We start from the raw sequence: 23,024 nt of genomic DNA, 5'->3' as shown, positions 1-23,024 counted from the left end.
CTTCTCCAGGCTAAACATGCCCAGTTCTTTCAGTCTCTCTTCATAGGGCTTTGATTCCGGACCCCTGATCATCCTGGTTGCCCTCCTCTGAACACGCTCCAGCTTGTCTGCGTCCTTCTTGAATTGTGGAGCCCAGAACTGGACGCAATACTCTAGATGAGGCCTAACCAGGGCCGAATAGAGAGGAACCAGTACCTCACGTGATTTGGAAGCTATACTTCTATTAATGCAGCCCAAAATAGCATTTGCCTTTCTTGCAGCCATATCGCACTGTTGGCTCATATTCAGCTTGCAATCTACAACAATTCCAAGATCCTTCTCATTTGTAGTATTGCTGAGCCAAGTATCCCCGTCTTGTAACTGTGCATTTGGTTTCTATTTCCTAAATGTAAAACTTGGCATTTATCCCTATTAAATTTCATCCTGTTGTTTTCAGCCCAGCACTCCAGCCTATCAAGATCACTTTGAAGTTTGTTTCTGTCTTTCAGGTATTAGCTATCCCACCCAATTTTGTGTCATCTGCAAATTTGATCAGTGTTCCCTGCACCTCCTCGTCCAAGTCATTAATAAAAATGTTGAAGAGCACTGGGCCCAGGACTGATCCCTGCGTTACCCCACTTGTTGCCTCTCCCCAGTTTGAGAAGGTTCCATTGATAACTACTCTTTGAGTCCGATTCTGTAGCCAACTGTGAATCCACCTAATAGTTGTTCCATCTAGCCCACTTTTAGCTAGTTTGTTAATCAGAATATCATGGGGCACTTTGTTAAAAGCTTTGCTGAAGTCAAGATATATGACATCCACAGCATTCCCACAGTCCACAAGGGAGGTTATCCTATCAAAAAATGAGATCAAATTAGTCTGACAGGACTTGTTCCTGACAAATCTATGTTGGCTTCTAGTAATCACTGCATTGATTTCAAGGTGTTTACAGATTGACTTCTTTATAATGTGCTCCAGAATTTTCCCAGGGATGGATGTCAGACTGACAGGTCTGTAGTTCTCAGGTTCCTCCTTTTTGCCCTTTTTGAAGATAGGGACAACGTTAGCCCTCCTCCAGTCATCCGGCACCTCACCCGTCTTCCATGATTTTGCAAAGATAATAGACAAAGGTTCTGAGAGTTCTTCCGCTAGCTCCTTCATTACTCTAGGATGCAGTTCATCGGGCCCTGGAGATTTGAACTCATTCAAGGAAATTAGGTGTTCTTTGACCATTTGTTTATCAATCTCAAATTGCAATCCTGCCCCCTCAACTTCTGCTTCACTTTTTCCAGGGGGGTCATAGACCCGCTTTTGGGAGAAGACTGAGGCAAAGTAGGAATTGAGCACTTCAGCCTTTTCTTAGGATATATCCAGACTCTTCAAAAACCTCTCTGCTCATCTATGCCCTGCATCTTTGGTTTGCTTCTTTGTTTTAGGAAAACCACCAGTTCATTATATTTCCCTTGCATTTATTGCACTGTGTGAGGACAAGGGGCAAGGCCTTTTCAGTTGTGGCACCAACATTCAGGAAAGCCCTCCCCTGGGAAGACTCCCTGGGGCCCCCTTTCAGTTTGCACCTATCAGTTTAAAGCACAGCTGTTTAGGGAAGAGGCAGCTGATAGGACTGTGTGTTACTTTTACTGTTGACTCCTTGATATGGATGGGTTTGTGCTGCTGCTTTCTTTCAATTTAGCTGAAGTTTGATTATGGCATTACTTAGTGGTTAGCTGTTTTGGATATATTTTAAAGAAATATTTAACTATGTTAAGAGGAGATCTATTGGCACCAGAAAAGCTAGTACACTTTATAGTCTGAAGGTTTTGAATAATTTTTTGAGATTACATTCTTGACTTTGCCTTGCTAACACCTGCAAAATTATACCAGTAACATGTTTGCCTTCTGTTTCGGCTTCTCACTTAAAACTCTTGAGCTCTAATAGCAGTATCTAACCATATAATTGCATCTCCCTTACTGCTACATCCATTGCTGCAATAAGTAAGATCTATTGTATTACTATAGGTCAAAGGACTGCTTTAAGTTGCTCATTTTCCTGTGAATGGCATTCTGCTGTGTGGGCCAGTGCTCAGCTCTTGGCATTCAGTTTCCATAAACACATTTATGGCTGATGCATCACAACTGGGGATTTTCTAGCTTTGGCACCCATATGAGAATAATGCCACTTCAAAGCCAATTAAGTAGAACAGTCGTTATCTGCTCATTTCAAAATGTTATAGTAAAAACAAAATGAACATTTTATATACGAGGATAAGAAGAGGATTTTTACCCCACCCCCACCCCCGAATGGTTGATAATTAGTTAACTATTTGCAAGGCCTCATTGCAGTTGTCAGGAAAATATGGGTCAGTGTGGTAGAATGTATTAGCCCAATACACTGTCTCCGTTTTATTATGAAGCTGCTGAGGAAGCAGTGATATACAGCACTGTCATTACAGATCTATCGTTACAAGGGTTCCACAGTCTTCTGTGTACTGCCATTAATTTATAGCAGTAAACAATATGTAGCCTTCCGACTGCAGCAAAGCAGAATCTTTTAATGAGGTGGATGTTATTACCACAATAAATCAGTGCATTTGTGTAATGTATAATTCAATGTGTGTATTCCCACTGTTACTTCTCTGAGTAAGCTGATAGTGTATCATTGTCAATGCACAAGCCCCCTAGTTCTTTATTTCTAAGCCTTTCCTCCATTTGATTACTACTTCTTTTTTTTTAAAAAAAAATCGCTTGCAAATAAATGTGGCATGACTTGATAGTTGTCCTGTTGCCAGATTTCAGAAACCAAGTGTAACAAAAAAAGAAGAGTTAAAATCAATATTGTACATTCCGGCTATATAGATCTCCACATGATACCCTTTATTTCTTTTTTTTCCAAAAGAGAATTAAATCAATCCTAATTGGTTTTAGCTTTATATTCAGTGAATGTAATTCTATAACTATTGATCTGTGGTGGTCTTATTTGGAGAATAATAAAAACAGGAGCAGTTAAAAGCATATCTTTGAAAAGCTTCAGTGCCACACAAATACAGCATTGTTCGTATTGTTACTGAAATATAATTTATTTACGAATGATCTTAATGTCTCTCTTTTTAAAGCAAAAGCAAGCCTGGGTGAATGTTGCCACAAAGCATGAAACAAAGTAGATTCTGCAATTCTATTTTATTTTTACATATACAATAGTTAGCATCAGAGTAAACCTAATTCTTCCTTGGGAAATATTTACAATCTAAGTCAAAAACCCTTTATGTACAACCACTTTTTTTAAAAAAAGGGTTATTGTTCAAATTAGAAAACTGCCAGGGTTTATATCAGATAGTCCATAATGGAATATATGAGACAGGAAAGAAATATGACAGCAAAGATAAAATTAAGTACAGTCCCATTGAAAAATAACAAAATTAATTCTGTTCTGATGGCCTAACAATTTGTCACCTTTGTAAGTTAGAAATGCTTCTGTTTTTCTGAAACTCAAGATTGCTAATCTCTTGATGAGTTAATTTCTCAATGAAAAATATGCTCCAAAGTTTCCGTAATCGTTGGATGTTTGAGGTTGATGCCACTTGTTAGTCAGTACAGCTTTGGAAGCCATCAGCAGATAAGCAATCAAATTTCCTCTGTTTTATTCCTATAAGGAAAAATGTTTTCTAAAAGCGAATTATTTTAAAATGTGGTTTCCAGCTGATCGATATTTTGCTGCTTTGGGGTTGAAATTACTTAGGAAGACCATTGTTGTCTGTACTGTCTTGGCTTGCCCAGATTTCTTATCTTGAGCAGAAGCTGCCTTACACCGAGCAAGACCACTGATCCATCTAGCCCAGTATTGTTGACACTGACTGGCTGCATCTATCAAAGGTCTCAAAGAAGGGTCTTTCCCAGCCCTATCTGGCAATGGTGGGGATTGAATACAGAAACTTTTGTGTGCAAATCATTCAGTTCTACTACTGAATACAGCCCTTGGCAAAATCCTCTGCACTTTTTGATAGATTGATTACCAAGTGCCTGTGTGAACACCATGTTACTACTAATTAGTAGATGATTTTTTTCTGCATTCACCCAAAGTATCTTAGATTATTTATTTATTTATTGCATTTCTATACTGCCCAATAGCTGGAGCTCTCTGGGTGGTTCACAAAAGTTAAAAACATTCAAAGTATAAAACAACAGTATAAAAACATGATATAAAATAAAATATAAAAGCACAACCTGGATAAAATCATCAGCAGTGCAGAAATACAAATTAAAAATACAAATTTAAATCAGCAAAGTTAAAATTTATTTATAGACTGTTAAAATGCTGGGACAATAAAGAGGTCTTCACCTGGCGTCTAAAGGCATATAATGTAGGTGCCAAGTGAACCTCTTTAGGGAGCTCATTCCACAGCTGGGGTGCCACAGCAGAGAAGGCCCTCCTCCTGGTAGCCACCTGTCTCACTTTCTTTGGCAGGGGCTCATGGAGAAGGACCCCTGAGGATGACCTTAGGGTCCGGGCAGGTACATATGGGAGGAGGTGTTCCTTCAGATAGCCTGGCCCCAAGCTGTTTAGGGCTTTAAATGTTAATGCCAGCACTTTGAATTGGGCCCAGACCTGGACTGGCAGCCATAGAAGCTGGAAAAGGACTGGCGTGATGTGGTCTCGTCGGCCTGTCCCTGTTAGTAAACGGGCTGCCCTGTTTTGTACCAGTTGAAGTTTCCGGACCGTTTTCAAAGGCAGCCCCACGTATAACACATTGCAGTAATCCAAACGAGAGGTTATCAGAGCATGGATAACTGTAGCTAGGCTATCTCTATCCAGATAAGGGCGCAGTTGGTATATCAGCCTAAGCTAATAAAAGGTGCTCTTTGCCACTGAGTTCACCTGTGCCTCAAGTGACAGTTCTGGATCCAAGAGCACCCCCAGACTATGGACCCGATCCTTTAGGGGGAGTACAACCCCGTCCAGTACAGGGCAAACATCACCTCGCCGGACAGGTGAACCACCCACTAACAGTACCTCCGTCTTGTCTGGATTGAGTCTCAGTTTATTAGCCCTCATCCAGTCCATTACTGTGCCCAGGCACTGGTTCAGAACAGCCACTGCCTCACATGGGTTTGATGAAAAGGAAAGGTAGAGATGGGTATCATCCGCATATTGATGACACCTCAGTCCACGTCTCCGGATAACCTCCCCCAGCGGCTTCATATATATGTTAAACAGCATAGGGGATAAAATAGAGCCCTGTGGAACCCCATGGCTTAGGTGCCACGGCACAGAGCAATAATCCCCTAACACCACCTTCTGGAATCGGCCATCCAAGTAGGAGCGGAACCACTGCAACACAGTACCTCCAACTCCCAGCTCAGACAACCTATCCAGAAGGATACCATGGTCAATGGTATCGAAAGCTGCTGAGAGGTCCAGGAGAACCAACAGGGTCGCACTCCCCCTGTCCCTCTCCCAGCAAAGGTCATCCCACAGGGTCACCAAGGCAGTTTCCGTTCCAAAACCAGGCCTGAAACCCTATTGAAATGGATCTAGATAATCCGTTTCATTCAAGAGTGCCTGGAGGTCCTGTAACCACCTGCTCAAGCACCTTGCCCAGGAAGGGGATATTAGCCATCGGCCTGTAGTTGTTAACATCCTCCGGGTCCAGGTTAGGCTTCTTCAGGAGTGGTCTAATTATCACCCCTTTTAAAGAGGCTGGTGCCACTCCCTCTCTCAAGGAAGCATTTACAACTTCCTGGACCCAGCTGGCGATCCCCTCCTTATTTGATGTAATGAGCCATGAGGGGCAAGGGGCAAGCACACAGATGGTCGACCGGACTTGTCCAAGCACCTTGTCCACATCCTTGGGCCTCAATAACTGAAACTCTTCCAATAAAACTGGACCAGACGGCGCTCTGAACGCCTCTACTAGTGGAGCTGCATTAAGCGTGGTGTCCAATTCATGACGAATCTGAGCGACTTTATCTTCAAAGTGCCGTGCAAATTTGTCACAGCATGCTACTGAGGGTTCCACCATCTCACGCCCTGGCCTAGAATGTAACAGGCCATGAACCACACGGAAAAGCTCCGCCGGACGACACTGAGAAGATGCAATGCTGGTGGAAAAGAACTGTCTCTTTGTCACCCTCACCGCCATAGAATAGGCTCAATAGTGAGGTCTAACCCATGTTCGATCAGACTTCGCACGAGTTTTCCTCCACCTGCGTTCTAGCCGTCTCCCCTCTTGCTTCATTGTGCTCAGCTCAGGTGTATACCAAGGAGCTGGCTGGGCTCTGCTCAGAGGGAGAGGGCACTTGGGCGCGATCATGTCCAGGTTTGAAATGGTCATCTCCCTCTTAAGTTGTTTCACATACTTATTATGTCTGAATTCAAAACGATTTGATGTATAATGATAATATGTACAATGCATTGTTTTTAATGCTGGTTAGTAATTTACTGGATGAGATAATTATAGCTGCTGCCAATATTAAGATGTGTTTAGTTTGTTCTTTTTCTCCCCTCTAGCCTATTGGTGCTCTTAATCCAAAAAGAGGTGCATTCTTTGCAGAACGCTATGAAACATGGGAAGATGACCAAGTTCCAAAGTTTCATTATGGCACTCATTATTCAACAGCAAGTTTTACACTCACTTGGTTGTTAAGAATGGTAAGTACAGTCGGTATAAGTGTTTCTTTTATAGATGTAAGGAAAACAACAAACAGTTAAGCTATGGATTTAAAATCAAATGGCTTTAAAGCAAATGCATTTTTCAACGTTCAAGAAAATCAATTGCTTATTTTTGATGATCAGAAATAAAAATGCTTTCAAATTTTTAACATGATTGTTTCATTTTTTTAATGGTGCAGGTATGAAGACTTTCTCTTAAAATATGCTTTTCCAGTAGGCCCCCAGCATGGTTTTTGTTTTTGTTTTTAAATGGAGTGTAATCTGACTACTTGCGGCTGGATTTAGTGTTCATAATTGACAAGAAATAAGCTCTTGAGATACAATATTAAACCAAAATTATCATAATATTCCTTTTCCAAATGATGTTTCAGTTTGCTTACAGATAATGTCGTTGGTCAGAAGGTATGTTTCTGAAACATTTCTGTAAAATAAACTGGAATGATGATTAATCTGATAGAAACTAATTTCTTTGGGAAAGCATTAGCAGCACATCATTAATTAAACCTTGTTAGATTGGTACAAGCAGACATAAATCCTTGAAGTAATTTATGGTACTTAGCTAATTTCAAGCAATTATCCACTAATATGCGCTTAAGTGTCCTTTGACTAGGAGGAGGTTTTTCAATCATTCAGACATTTTTCTTTTTTTAGTTGTAAACTGTATAAGGTGTGTGTATATGTGTGTGTGCGCATATACATTTCTAACGTTATGTTCATATGGGAGCTTAACTTTGAATAACATCTAGGATCCAAAGAATATAGGAAGCTTCCTTATACTGAGTGAAACCATTGGTATAGTCAGCTCAATATTGTTGACTGGTAGGGGCTCTCCAGGGTTTCAGGCATCCCTATCTGGAGATACCAGGGATTGAACCTGGGACCTTCTGCATGTGCTCTACCACTGAGCAGAGCTATGGCCCCATCTCATTTCTTGAACACAGACCTTGCCGCACTCCCCACAAGGCCAAGTGGCAAGCTATTTTGGAAACTGGCGAAAGTTTCAAAACCAGGTTGCAAAGAGGCATGATGGAAAAGTGTGTGGTATTCAATGAAATTATTTCAGATTATCTCAATGTCACCTGAAAGCTCTTGGATACTCCTTTGGATCCTGGCCTGTCCACATTTTCACATGTGGTTTAAATGAGATTTAAGTTTCTGCAAGTGTTATATAATATTATAACTATAGCTGATAAGATGATGATGATAAAATAATAATAATAGAATTTTAATGGCTTTTCAAGTAATTCTCCCAAAAGCCATATTACCGAATGGGGTGGGGAGGTGACTGAAAGATACCAGCTTTCCTATGGTTACCAGTGAATTGTGACCTTGAGGTAGAACATCCGAGTTTGCAGGTCAACCATCTTCTTAGCTACCATGTTACATCTGCTCCTAGCTATAGTACCAGTAATTTAAAAGGTATTGAAATACGATACTTTAAAACATAAGTCATGTTGCAAGTGATTTTCGAAATATAACTTTTCTACATAATCAGTAAAATGAGTCATTGTAGAAAAATAGACACGTCATCTACATTATTTTGTGTGTGTGTTTTGATTTGTTTTTTATTCTTCCCAGAAATAAAACTTACCAATTAACTTTAGTTTTGTTTGGAAATCAGTCAAAGATGTTGAATATAGAAGAAGAAAAGCGTTGCTCTTTCAGAAGGTGTTTCAGTTTCTCTTGTTTATTTTCATAGGAACCTTTCACAACATTTTTCCTAAACTTACAAGGGGGCAAGTTTGATCATGCAGATAGAACTTTCTCATCGGTTTCAAGGGCGTGGCGCAATTCTCAACGTGACACCTCCGATATCAAGGTAAACCTCAATGAAAATGGTTAACTCGATGATGATGATGATGATGATGATGATGATGGCAGTAATTATTTATTTATATAGAACCAGTAAAATGCATGATGCCTTTTATATAGAGTCATCAAAGTGCATGGTGCTTTTTATACAGAACCATCAAAGTGCATGGTGCTTTTTATATACACCCATCAAAGTGCATGGTGCTTTTGGTGATTTGGAATTACTATGCACATAATATGCCTTTCAGTAGTTGCAAACATTAGGGAAATGTATTCACTTATTATTATGGGATGGCGTTGAATGAGTCAGTGCATGACTTGGAAATCTGCTAATGCTTGTGTGCTATTTTTCAGCTTTGGTGTTACTAGGTGTAAATAAACATACACCCCAGCTCAAGAATATATTTACATTATTTAATAGGGGTGTGCACGGACCCCCCGCTCCGCTTCACTTGCAGATCCGCCATTTTTCGGAGCGGGTCGCTCCGCCCCGCCCCCGCTCCGCCCACTTCCGCTCCGCTCCGCCCGGAGCTCCGGATCGGATCCGGAGCTCCGTTTTTGCCCCCCCATAGGCTTGCATTGAAAGCTAAAAAAGTAAACAACTTTTTTTCCGTTGAAGTTAGAAACCTCACGTTTGGCACCATGACACCTCATGGGCGTATACACACACACGCCAAGTTTCAAGGCAATCCCATCATCCCCTGATTTTTGGCGAATTTTTGAAAATCGGGCACCCCATTCACACCCCTTGGGATAGCTCCGTCAATTTGCATGTTACAAACCTCAAACTCGGCACCAGGGCAGCTTATCCATGTGTCCACATGCACGCCAAGTTGCAAGCAAATCCCATCATCCCCTGATTTTTGGCGCGGCTCTACCCTCTAACGCACCTCCCATAACCCTAATTCACACCCCTTTAGATAGCTCCGTCAATTTGCACGTTAGAAACCTCAAACTCAGCACCATGATAGCTTATCCACGTGTCCACATGCACGCCAAGTTTCAAGGCAATCCCATCATCCCCTGATTTTTGGGGAATTTATGAAAATCGGGCACCCCATTCACACCCCTTGGGATAGCTCCGTCAATTTGCATGTTAGAAACCTCAAACTCGGCACCAGGAGAGCTTATCCATGTGTCCACATGCACGCCAAGTTGCAAGCAAATCCCATCATCCCCTGATTTTTGGCATGGCTTAACTCACCCCAAATTGTCCCATTCTACAACTACGTCAATTTGCACGTTAGAAACCTCAAACTCAGCACCATGATAGCTTATCCACGTGTCCACATGCACGCCAAGTTTCAAGGCAATCCCATCATCCCCTGATTTTTGGGGAATTTATGAAAATCGGGCACCCCATTCACACCCCTTGGGATAGCTCCGTCAATTTGCATGTTAGAAACCTCAAACTCGGCACCAGGAGAGCTTATCCATGTGTCCACATGCACGCCAAGTTGCAAGCAAATCCCATCATCCCCTGATTTTTGGCGCGGCTTAAACTTTTTAACTCACCCCAAATCAAGTCCCATTCTACAACTACGTCAATTTGCACGTTAGAAACCTATCCTTTGGTCCCATGACAGCTTACCCATGTGTCCCCATGGACACCAAGTTTCAAGGCAATCCCATCATCCCCTGATGTTAGGGGAACTTTTGAAATTTGAACACTCCAGTATGTCAGGGATTTAAAGTTGCAATTGCAGACAGCTCAATGGGGCCAGTTCCAAGGCAATCCCAACATGCCACGAGATAACCCTAAATCTTCTGGCACATTTGAAAAAGGGATTATTGAATTTGATAAAGTCTAAGTGAGCGCAGGAAGGACTTCTCCCCTTAGTCAAAGCAAGACACATACACCATCGCTGCAAGGCGGGAAGGGGAGAATTATTATTATTATTATTATTTATTTATATAGCACCATCAATGGAAAGCAGGCAGGCAGCATGCATTGTAGTGCCGCAAGGATGGCTTGAGCACTAACGCATAGCAAACCAACCCATAAGTGGGCGCAAAGTGAGGCAAAGATGGCTGGTTGTTTCTTTCTAAGCCAGCAGTTACGCCTTGAGGGGCACAGAGGAGGACGATTGGGAGCAAACCAGGCACCAGGCGGGCAGAGAGGCAGGCAGAGTAGGCGAGGAGTCAGTCCTGGCAGATGCCCCACCACAGCAGCACCCCGGGGGAGGCGGGCAGGCAGGCAGGCAGGCTGCGGGCATTTCTGGGGGCACAAGGAAGTGATGGCTGGTTTCTAAGCCAGCATTGCAGTTAGTCACGCATTGCAAACGCAAACCATCCCAGCGAGTCGGTCACCGAGGAGGACAGGCTAGCAGAGGGGCAGGCAGAGTGACATGTCATAGATCTAGTATTGGGGAGGAGTCAGTCCCGGCAGATGCCCCAACACAGTAGCACCCTGGGTGGGCATTGGAAAACGCCATCTTGTGGGTCAATACTTCCCCCACCCCATGTCCTGCAGGGTTGCCTGCCTAACCCTTGTGGGGATGGGAGATGGAGAGCTTAGAGTGGCAGTGCCAGCAGCAGCCTTCGGCTTTCCCCTGGAACCAGTCGCCTTGCCCGCCTCTTTCCCCAGCAAGATCGCCTGGTGCTGCCTATGAAGATGCATCTTCATGCTGCTGGTTCCATAATGCCCTGTCGATGAACCCCTGCTTAGGCTGAGTTTGCAGTGGCGACAGACAGCAAAGCGGGGATCCGCTCCCAACTCAAAGTGGTCCCACACGATGCTTGTCTTTCGTTTCTGTGGTGACACCACCAATTGCCCGCCTGAGCTCTCTGGTGTTGCCACAGAAACAGGGGTGTGGGATGAGACTGGGGAGAGAGCCTCGGCCTGCTGCTGCTCCTCCTCAGCCCCCACATCCTGGAGGCCCACCGCCTCCTCCTCCTCCCCCCCCTCCACTGTGCTGAGGACCTCGTCTAGGTCCATCAGCGGGCTCGTGGGCTGAAAGGAGAATGAAGGAGTTGGGGATACTCCTCCTCCTCTAATGGCACTGCTGCCACGTGCCTCTTGCAAACGGGCACTTTTCCCATTCCCACCCTCAAAAAGAGAACGCCGGGCACAAGTTGCAGAAGAGAGTGGCTCTGCCTGCTGCTTGTCCTGCTTCTGTTTTGGAGCAGTCAGCCAAGGAGTTGCCCGTTTGAGTTTCACAGGAGGAGAGGAAGCCCTGCTGGCAGACTGAGCCTTGCTGCTTTCAGCACGCCTGCTTTCTCTTTTCATGATGACTAACAAAATATTAATACTACTAATACTATGTATAAGGTACTACTAAGAATATGTATAAGAAGAATATAATATGTTTAAATGTAGGGAAATGGGACAAGAACAATAAAATATACTACTACTAATATGTATGAGAATATACTACTAAGAATATCTACAAGAATATAATAATATGTTTTAGAATATTACTAATAAATGTAGGGAAATGGGACAAGAAATGGGACAACCACTACTATAAGAAGAACAAAATATGAATACTACTACTAATATGTATGAGAATGTATACTAATAGACTACTAAGACTATGTCAAAGAATATAATAATAATATGTTTAAGAATAGGGAAATGGTGTGCGTATGCTTTCCCCAAAATGCTCAATCTGTGGCTGCCTGTTGAACTTGACAAAAGCAGCCCACTCCGTCGAAGTTACACAGAGAAGAAAAAGAGAATCCAATTTTTTTGGTATATTTGGTATATAGAAGATAGAAGGAAACACAATCAGGATTTAAGAGAGGGGAGGGGGAAAAAGAACCAACCACTACTATAAGAAGAACAAAATATGAATACTAATATAATATGTATGAGAATATATACTAATGGACTATGTGAAAGAATATAATAAAATATGTTTAAGAATATAAATGTAGGGAAATGGGACAAAAAGTGTGTGTATGCTTTCAAAAGAAAGCTTTCACAAAAGCAGAACAGTCAGGCTTTAATACAGGGAAGGGGGGGGGCAACCAACCCAACCACACACTCCAAAATTCAAAAATAAAGTTTATATTAAATCAAAGTAAGGGGAAAACACAGGGCAAACTAAGCTACAAGTCAGAAAGAAGCAAACAAACACACACACGCGCCAAACTAAACCTATATTAAATTAATCTATCTCCAAAGCAGGAGCACTAGCTAAGTAAGTGTTCCCTCCACGAACGCCAACCCACAAAGAGACACAAAACAGAAAGTTCTCAGGGTGGGTCTGCCTTAGTCCCCCCTCCAACGCTGGGATTGGAGGAGGATGCTTTCTGAGGAGATGAATTCTCATCAGGATTGGGAGTTGAATGTGCCTGTCATCGCTTCCAAAAAAATAATAATAATAAAAAAAAAAAACCCAAACCCCGATTTTTAAAAAAATATTGCACGTGAACCACAGCACGCAGAAAGTTGAGAGTGGTCTCAAAATGACCCCCATCCACGACTCTCTGTGCACAAGAATTTTCAGAACGATAGCTTAAACCCCCCCCCAGTTATCCCCGATTCTTTCCCTCAATGCAATCCTATGGGCGAAAAGCCGAAACGGAGCCCCGCGGTTGACCCTATTTTTAAAAAACTTCTAGCCCGCGACCCGTACGATGCAGAAAGTTGAGAGTGGTCTCAAAATGACCCCCATCCACGACTCTCTGTGCACAAGAATTTTCAGAACGATAGCTTAAACCCCCCCCCAGTTATCCCCGATTCTTTCCCTCAATGCAATCCTATGGGCGAAAAGCCGAAACGCAGTTTGAGCCCCGCGGTTGACCCGATTTTTAAAAAAATATTGCACGTGAACCACAGCACGCAGAGAGGTGAGAGTGGTCTCAAAATGACCCCCATCCACGACTCTCTGTGCACAAGAATTTCCAGAACGATAGCTTCAAAAACAACGTAGTTATGCGCGATTATTTGCCGCAATGCAATCCTATGGCGAAATGTTTTCAAGATGGCGACCGGAGCGCTCCGACTGAACTCGGAGCTCCGAAAAATGGTCGCTTCTCTTCGCCTTGCTTCTAGGGGGTCCGCGGTCCGCTCCTACTCCGCCTCTGGGTAAGGCGGAGCAGGCCAATCCGCTACTGCTTCTACGCTCCTAATCGGAGCGGAGCACATCCCTATTATTTAACATAACATTTACTGAAGTCAAGGAGGAAGGACCAGCAATGTGTACTTCCCAAAAGCTAGTAAAACCTGAACACCAAAGACAGACTTTTACAAAAAAAAAAAAGTCCTGGCAAATCTGATTCATGTGTCTCTGAACTCTAATAATATTTGCTTGAAGGGCAAAGTAGCCCCGGACTAACATGGTTTTCTTAGTTTACTGCAAGAAAATTTAATTTTCTTTCCATGAAAGAATGAGATGGTCTTCACATTGAAGGAAAGGAGAGATCTATCTATTTATGGGGTCATGTCATGATCTAGAAAGTAATCTAAATGTTAACATTTAAGGTTCTACATAGTTCTAAACTTATAGGGTTAAAGGCATGGTTCAATATGTAAGCACATCAGCATGCGCTGGTATGAAATGGGAAACTGAGAATATAATAAAAGAAATAATAAAATGGTAGCCTGGATACAAACAACTAATAAAACTAGGGTTGCAGCTCAAGGGGTCTCAAACAGCACTTGTCTGTGCTACATCAATTTCTAAAGCAGTTTGTAGAATATCTTCAAAGTGATTTTTTTTAAAGACAAAGTTCCATTTGGGTGATGCAGAACTTTAAACTATCCAACCCTTTGAATTCCAGCTCTTGTTGCTAAATCCCCTCCCCACCCCACAGAACCCTGCGGATGCTACTTGTGTGTGGCTGGGAGTTTGCAGGGGTTGGAAGTGGGTCACAAGCCAGAAGGGATGGCCTTGTAGTCTTGCAAGGCATCCAGTGTATTAGACCAAAATCTCATGGGCTTGACTTCGTGAGACTTTGGATAACAGGCAGGAGTACTGGCTATGTAGGTGTGATACCCACCTTTAGTTGGTGTTAGTCAGGGCTAGACACAACTGGAACTAAATCACCCACCTACTAAAGTGAAGGGAGCACACTGGGCTCTTTCTGTTTACTTTTTCTGGAGACCAGAAAGGATTTTTTTTTAAGTGGCAACTTCTTTTGATGGCAGCTCCATAGGGCTGGCATGTGTCTTTGCCTCATCCTGGTAGGAACTAGCGCTATGAACTTCAATTGCTCACACAGTTTTGGTTCTGGTTGCATAGTTTAGGACAATGCAGATGTGCACAAAGAACTGAGTGAGTGAAGGAAGGGCTTGTTGCTTGCTATCAAAGGACATCTTGCGAGATGGGGGATGGTAGGATACTCGCAGTCTGAAGCAACTCATGATTTCAGTGCTGATTTTGGTAGTAAGATTTATTTATTTATTTATTTATTTAATTTATTTAAGGTATATCTTGACGGTCGATGCTCTACGGTGAATTTCTGAATGGTTTTAAATTAAATGTGCTTCCCCCCACCCTTCGTTTACATTTATATTCATCCTGATGGATGTTTCTGTGCTTTGTCATTCTGCAATGGTTAAATGTAATAAACACATGTAAATATGATTTTGGTACTGGTGGTATAGTACAACCATATAGGTGAACAAGTAATTTTTGGGTGATAACTTCAGGACAGTGTTACGCAAGTGGGCAGGTTATCCATACTAACCCATCTGGCCAAAGGAAAACACTTAGTTATTGACTCTTTCTATACCCAGACTGTTTCTATATAATAGGTACACTGTATATCTATGTAAACTTAAGTTTAATTCTGTTCTAATCTGTGAAGAAATATTTAGTTGCTTACTTATGCAACTGAAATAAAAATAGTTTTAATTCTTAATCAATTTATAGACACTTTGTGAACTGCCCAGGGAACTTCGGCTGTTTGGGCAGTATAAAAATGCAATAAATAAATAAATATTATTAATTATAATTTTTTAAAAAAATATATCAAAAATGTTGTAAGTATACACAAAGAGAATATTCTTATTACACATTTTTCAATGTGTGCTGCATTGCAGATTGCAGATAATTTTCATCACCACAGAAAATAGACATACTGAAACTATTTTCATTACCATACCTTGGTTCGATTATGCAAAGTTGAGCTATTGAAGAATTAAAAGAATACAAAGAACCAAATAAACGTGGTAGTAAACTCTATGTGGCATTTATGCAATATTTTCAACTTAGAACCAAGAAGTAATCGTATAATTTAAAATCAATCCTCAATGTATTGAATATATTTGGTTTAGGCATGTACTGTTAACTACTGCAAGTAATATAAAAATACATTTGGCTCCTTTAGTACACATAACAGTTTTTAACTGCTGGCTGGGAATAATGGGAATTACAGTCTAATACATCTGGAGGGCACCAGGCTGGGGAAAGCTGCTACAGTTAATAGGACATCTTACAATAAAAACAAACAAACATAGACGTGTCAAGCTAGTACATGTAGCTGTATCTGGGAAAAGGCGTTTTTCTTTAATCTACGACTTTTGTGTGCAAAATTGCATAATAGTGGGTTGGGTTGAGAATCCAGTGAGCAGATTCTGCTTGCAGAATTCTCCAGCTCACATAAAGGGGTGGAGGGAGAGATAAGCAATTTTCCTCCCTCCATCTCCAATGCTTTTCTGGATGGTCTTCCCCACTTCCGGTTAGTGACAGCCTCCACTGTATTGCCTGTCATTCCATGTGTGTAAGGACTTCTCTGGATACAAGCCAATGAAAGCAACCCTAAGAGAGCTCCGGCTATTGGGCGGTATAGAAATGTAATAAATAAATAAATAAATAAATAAATAAATAAATAAATAAATAAGATAACTGAGATGAACTGTTGCAACCATCAGATAATGGAGATGAATTATTGCAGTATATAAAACCTTGTAATGCTGTCATAATATACTGCCTTAGTTAGAGGCTTCTGTGAGATGTCATGATGTGTTTGACCATGATTTGATGTTTATGATTAATTACCAGAAAACTTCCTTTGGCTTCATTTTGAACCAGTTTCATATTAACCTGCTTGAGCTTAGTTTTAATCAGAAGGTGCCACCTCGTTGCCACCAACCCAAGCAGTAAAATTTGAATTTCTAATGGGTGATAGCAGTGTTAAAAGCTTCCAGCACCCCTTGGTCTGAGAGTTACACTGCCAAAAATATGCACAGTAGCATCCCTTTATAGAAGAATGCATGGGGAATGTAATTGTGGCTGCCATGGTGACTAAAGTCAGATGAAACCAACATCTGATTTGTTAAAGTTTAAACAAGCCGCCCATTTATTGTGTACAGTTTCTGGATCTGCAGGGACTGGCTGATGTCAGGCTCTCAGCTGACAGTACCGCTACTACTGTGGTGGTGGGGTCTTATGTAGGAAGGGTGACTTAAGACAACACAGCCATTCCATCCCCCTGGCTTCCCCCATCTACTTAGAAGTGCAGTTGGTACATCAGTCTCCAAAGTTGGCTGACTTGTGCACCCTTACCTACAAAGTCCCTTCAAATCCCACCACTACTGAATCCTGAATATGATTCCTGCCCAACTGGTACCTGAACCAGTTGATATAGTAGTGACACTATGGGGGTCCAATGATAAGCAAATTCTAACTAAAATTGTTTGCTCTGAGGAAAGCAAAATCCTGAGTGTCAGACAAAGGTAATATTCTTTACAGCAACAAGAAATGGAAGCTAACACATGGTCAATGGCAAAACTGTTTTTAAAGGTTTTAATTCTGTATTTTGATTATTGTTGTTATTATTTTATCCCCTTTTTATTGTTCACTGCTCGGATCTTTTATTGGATATAGGGTGGCATAGAAATCTTGTAAATCAATCAATTAGTGAAGGACAAACAGGAAACAACAGCAGCATGGGTGTTAAGAGTGCAAGCAAGCAGAAAACTAGCCAATCCTGTATTGGTTCCCTTTTTATTTCCCTAGAGAAGACCAGAGAGGGTAAGTCTTTACTCTGGATTGCCCCAACTGCCCCCAATCCAGGTCAGCCATCATTGAGCCAGCTTGCTGGTTCCCACGGCCACAAGCAATGGTGCAAGCAAACCATGGGTATAGTCATCAACTTCGCCTACAATGCCACCTGGCTATGATGTGCCTCCCCACCCCCACGGTGCAGCACACCACTACCACTGAGAGGGAGAAAATCAGTTTCCTAATGCTTCCTAGTTTAAATGTACATTGCTGTGAGCATGTGGAGCAATGCACTGGGCACATGGAAAGCCCCGGGAATCAAATTTGTTAAGCTTCCAGTGCAAGTTGTACATTTCCACTCAGGCTCACAGCAGAGCTTAAGACTGATGTCTGCCATCCTTACCCACTGACATCCTCCCCAACAAAGATAAGTTTGAACAAGGGAAGGAATAGGGCTAGAAAGACATTTTTCTCCCTCTCCCATAATAATATCTGGGATGATCCCATGAAGCAGAATGGTGGGAGATTCAGGACAGGTAGAAAGAAGTATTTCTTCACACAGTGCAGGAATTCGCCACCACAAGATGTAATATTGGCCACCAATTTGGGTGGCATTAAAAGGGAGTTAGATAAATTCCTGGAGGAGAAGGCTATGAATGGCTTCTTGTCTGATCGCTATATTTTACCTCCAGTATACCGATGTACACCAATTGCTGGAGAACATGGGTGGGAGGGTGCTGTTGCACTCATGTCCTGCTTGTGGGTTTCCTGTGAACAGCTGGTTGGCCACTGTGTGAACAGAACACTGGACTAGATGGACCCTTATTCTGATCCAACATGACTCTTCTTATGTTATTCCTGTGTATTTAAGGGGATGCGTGCAGGGGAAGGTGAAAGCGAGTTCCAGTAGTCTGACTCAAAAGGGTTTCATAAGGTCCAAGCTGCTGAACTTTGTTTTCAGGCTTCCCATTTCGAGATCCAATAGCATCGCTTTTTCCGATGCTTAGTGTTGTTTTATTATAAAAACAAGAATTGTTTACACACACAAATAGTTTTAAAGCCTGCTTTTGACATCTAGCGAATTCCCCTGAATTTAGTCAGTTCCCATTCAGCTTTGTTCAGAAGAGAGCATGACTGTCCTTATTTGCTATATGATACATCAGATGAAAATTATCTGCAGTAAAAGTCAAATTGTACTTAACTGTGTCAAAGTTCACATCTGTCTAATATTTTAAAGGTATTTTTGGAAGGTAAAATATGCTTTACATACTATATAACTATGGAGTAAAAACATATGTTTGACTTGGGGTGTGTGTTTGTTTGGGGAAGCATTAGCACATACCTGACAAGAAAGTAACAATAAGAAAGGTTTCTGTCATTTGCATGTTCTTCGATTTTGCCATCTAGCTATTAATGTGCAACATTTAAGTCAGATATGCGGGAAGGAGCTAATACAATGTATCATCAGTTACAACAAAATTTGCAAGTTCAAGGAAAGGTTAGACTGTAGTTCAAGATTAGTCTGATGCTTTGATCACAAGTCCCCGGGCTTTCATGGCATGATGACATGGATTGGTTGTGACTATATATATGACCTAGCTTTATTTCCTGGGGTGTGATACCAAATGACACAAATTGCTTCCAAAGCTGACCCATGAGATTCTTCTTACAACATTTAATGCTTTAGACCAGTTTTTATAGGATCCATGCTCACTCATGTTCCTTGTTTTGTGTTGTTTTCAAATAAATGAGTGAGTAGCACAATTCAACTGAGTGCAGCCTACTAATCTTAGACTGATGTCCAATTTTATTGTGTAAATTAAAATAAAATCCACATATCATAACAAATTAAGCTGGTAAGCATTTGCCTTATAGAAGGGATACAAATGATAAAAGAATATGAAAATGATCCAGCCAAATTTGAGCACTTCAGGATCCCATGGTTTTCAATAGGAGAGTTAAAGGTGTGCTTAAAGCATTGCAAGAAATGGGAATTAAATGTTCTTAGTTTTAGCCGAATCATGTCATGATTTATATCAATAATTTTCTTACCTACAGTATCTGTTTAATCAAAATTTATCAACAGCTTAAGGCAACAGGATTGAAAGTTGGAATGCACTGTGATAAAAATAACTTTAAAATGCTGATTCAGAGACCAAGTGCATTTGTTTGTTAACTGAACACCTACTTGTGAGAGCATCCTCCACCCTTTTTATTGAGGAAAAGAAAGAAAGAGAGAGAGAGAGAGAGAGAGAGGAGCATACATTGGTGCAATTTGTTGCAAGCATCTTGAGAGAGAAATAACATATCTGTACCAGTGGAAATATAACAGCCTGTGTTTGAGGCTGGGTTATCAATGGATACCTGGGGACATATATTGCTTTGAAAAATGTGAGGCTGGAGATTTGACTAATTTGATAAATTAGCTCTTACAAACTTATTATTAACTAAAGGCACTTCCAAACAGTGCTTCAATTGGCAATAACACCAAGGAAACAGGAAGTACAACAGGAAATGCTTCATTTTAAAAGTTACTTCCTGTTGTAATCTATCAGTAGCTCTACCTACCATGCCAATCCTGCTAATTCTTGTGGCACTAATTCGAGTAGGAATTCCTGGCCTCATCTCTACCCTAAATACATAAGGCAGTATTCAAGTGTGTCATTTGCTAGTGCATAGGTTCTGAACTATGCACAAGAGGAGAATCTAACTAAAGTTACATTTGCACAAGTGTGGTTGTGCATTATGATAGTGCAACTGGTTGTGCAAGTGTAGTGAGCAACCACTTGCACAGTGGAAAGATTTGGCAGAACTCTATTAGTACTAGAATACTGATCACCTACACTTTACATGGAGATGTAAAGCCCTTAGTTTCCTGGTGTTTTTGTGTTTATTTTACTACGGCCTTCCCATAAATGAATACTGTTTTGCTGCTACTGCCCTTGTTGTTTTTATTGTTAGTTTTTACTGTTAGCTTTTATTGTTTTTAACTGATATTTTACTGCCTATGTTTTTATTGCTTTGAATGTTTATACTGTTTTATGTGTGGTTCTAAGTAGCCTTGGGAGGGTGTCTGCTCTGAAAGGCAGTTAAGAAATGTTTTAAATTAAAAAAACAAATAACATCAAAACCTGTGCACAAGATCCAGATTTCCTAATCTACACATGGAGACAAGCTTTAAGCTAAAATTATGGATGCCTGTCTGTGTGAGATACTGTGTTTACAGGAATCCTGAACTAATTCTTTGTTCGTTATCTCTCTCTCTCTCTGTCACACACACACACACACACACACACACACACACACACTTTCTCACTCACACCACATACACAGGCTTGTTGAGTGGTATTGCAGGCTATGCACAGCTTTTAATATAGTTTAGCAGTATATTAAGAACATAGGCCTGCAATTTTATTTACATTTTATCTTACATTTGAATGTGAATTTTGTCCTGATTCTAGTTTTGATTCATCTACTGATCCTTGAACATTCTACATCCTGCAGAATGACCCCACCACCACAAATGGAATATAGATTCTTTTAGCAATCTTTCCTAACATTCCAATTCTCTGATCATGGTTCTATTGACAGAATTAAAGGAGCCAGGAAGAACACAATAAATTTGAATACCTTAATAATTAATAATTAATAAATATAAAACGTGTTCAAAGCATTTCATATGCATTATCTTGGCTGAAGTGAAATTTGAATAAGAGACTTTGAAGCTTCACTCATTTGTTTAATTCTTCTTTGAACATGTTTTGTTCTGACTTTCCATTCCATAGGCATATACAAGGCAGCTAACAGCATCATCAAAAAACAAGTAATTAAAACAAATTTAAACAATTACAAGGCAGTCATATAAAGCAATACAAGTAATAACAAGTAATTCAAAAGGGGCAGGAGAAGCTTCCAAGTCTGCAACTAATGTTTCAATCTCGTGCATGGGAGATACACAGTTCTTTAAAGTCTTTACACAGGTGTAGGGGGTTGGAGGCTCAGTAAGAAGTCTTAAGAACATACGAACATAATAGCCATGCTGGATCACATCAAGGGTCCATCTAGTCCAGCACTCTGTTCACACAGTGGACAACCAGCTGTCAACGGGAAACCCATAAGCAGAACATGAGTGCAACAGCATCCTCCTGCCCAAGTGGTGGACATAGGCTTACTTCCTCTGATTCTGGTGGTAGCACAGAGGCATCAGGACTAGTAGCAATTGATTACCTTCTCCTCCAGGAATTTATCTAACCTTTTAAATCCATCCAAATTGGTGGCCATCACTACATCTTGTTATAGTGAATTCCATACTTTAGCTATGCACTCTGAAAAAGTACTTCCTTTTAGCTGTCCTGAATCACCCACCTGTCAGCTTCCAGGGATGGCCCTTGGTTCTAGTATTATATGAGAGTGAGAAAAATGTCTCCACACCATGCATAATTTTGTAAACCTCTAACGTCTTCCCTTGCCCTCCTTTTTCCAAGCTAAACAATCCCAGCTGATGTAACCTTCCGTCATAGGGGAGTTACTCCAGCCCCTTGATCATTTTAGTTGGCCTTTTCTGCACCTTTTCAGCTCTACAATATCTTTTTTTTAAAGTACGGTGACCATAGCTGTTCACAATATTATATGTATGGTTGCACCATAGATTTATATGAGGGCAGTATGATATTAGCATTCTCATACTATGGGGAGTTACTTATTTGTAGCAGTGCTGGTTCCAGGGTTTTGGAGACCCTTGGGAAAGGTGCCCTCATTGGGCCTTCTCCTCTCTAAGGAACAACTGCACACTTGCTTGCCTTCTTCCCTTGTGCCCAGTCCACACAACTATTCAGAAGGTAGGCTGCTGCTCTTATCTCCTAATCCTTGTCATTGTTTGAATGCCCAGAGAAAGCAGATGATTAGATAATGACAGCCTGGAAGTGCATGACAAAAAGCAGGAACAGGATGCTCCAGAGAGTGGCAGTGTGCCCTCAGCAGGGGTATGGACCTTGGCAGGTGCCCAATGACACCTACCCCTGATGCCGGCCCTGATTTGTAATGTGGAAGTTCTGTGAAGTGTTCCCTCTACCCAGGTCCCAGACTTGCAAAAGTTTGTGTTAGAGAGTAATGTATTGTCGGCGGTGGCAATAAAGCTTGGGCATTTTACATGAACCTAACAAGCATTTGCTCTTTTATTTATTTTTCCATTGTAATTGTACATTTTAAAAGTGAAATATCTGAAGATCAGTATCTGGAAGCTTCTGGGATCGAAATGAAAATAATGTAAGAGTTCTCTTATTATGTAGCTATGAATGTGTTGAACTTAATAGCTTTCTTTATAGATCAATCCACTTTAAATTACTGTTGCATTGTACTTTCACCATTTTTTCACTTAATTTGGTTGATGTAAATTAATAGCAACTTCATGACACTTATGAAAAAGGAAAGCCTGTTTCTAGAGGGGCAATAGGGATTGGAAAAGTGGGGGACGGGAAACAGGACGTTTACAACTTTGTTCCCATTTTCCCGAATTGCCCCTAAATCCCTTTTTCCCTTTGGAGTATTATTTCACATCCTCTTCTTGTTCACTTTTTTCTGTAGGACAATGTGGTGACTTATAACTTATGTAGGTGCTCAGGGATCAATCAATCTCTGAGCACTTACATAAGATATATTTATATCTATA

At 41.2% G+C, this 23,024-nt stretch overlaps 1 protein-coding gene across 3 annotated transcripts in view; it reads left to right on the top strand.

Moving 5' to 3' along the window:
* Nucleotides 1-23,024, top strand: part of LRBA (LPS responsive beige-like anchor protein) — a 424,729-nt gene that overhangs the window by 313,425 nt on the left and 88,280 nt on the right. For all 3 annotated transcript variants that reach the window (XM_063136108.1, XM_063136109.1, XM_063136107.1), the window contains exons 45-46: nucleotides 6,486-6,626; nucleotides 8,347-8,466. In XM_063136108.1, the coding sequence (XP_062992178.1) occupies nucleotides 6,486-6,626; nucleotides 8,347-8,466 (261 nt within the window). The remainder of the gene's footprint in view (nucleotides 1-6,485; nucleotides 6,627-8,346; nucleotides 8,467-23,024) is intronic.

This window comes from Elgaria multicarinata, chromosome 10 (assembly GCF_023053635.1).
Source record: "Elgaria multicarinata webbii isolate HBS135686 ecotype San Diego chromosome 10, rElgMul1.1.pri, whole genome shotgun sequence".
Lineage (NCBI taxonomy): Eukaryota > Metazoa > Chordata > Lepidosauria > Squamata > Anguidae > Elgaria > Elgaria multicarinata.
Note: the sequence above shows the minus strand (reverse complement) of the source record. Positions and strands in the feature narration are given on the sequence as shown.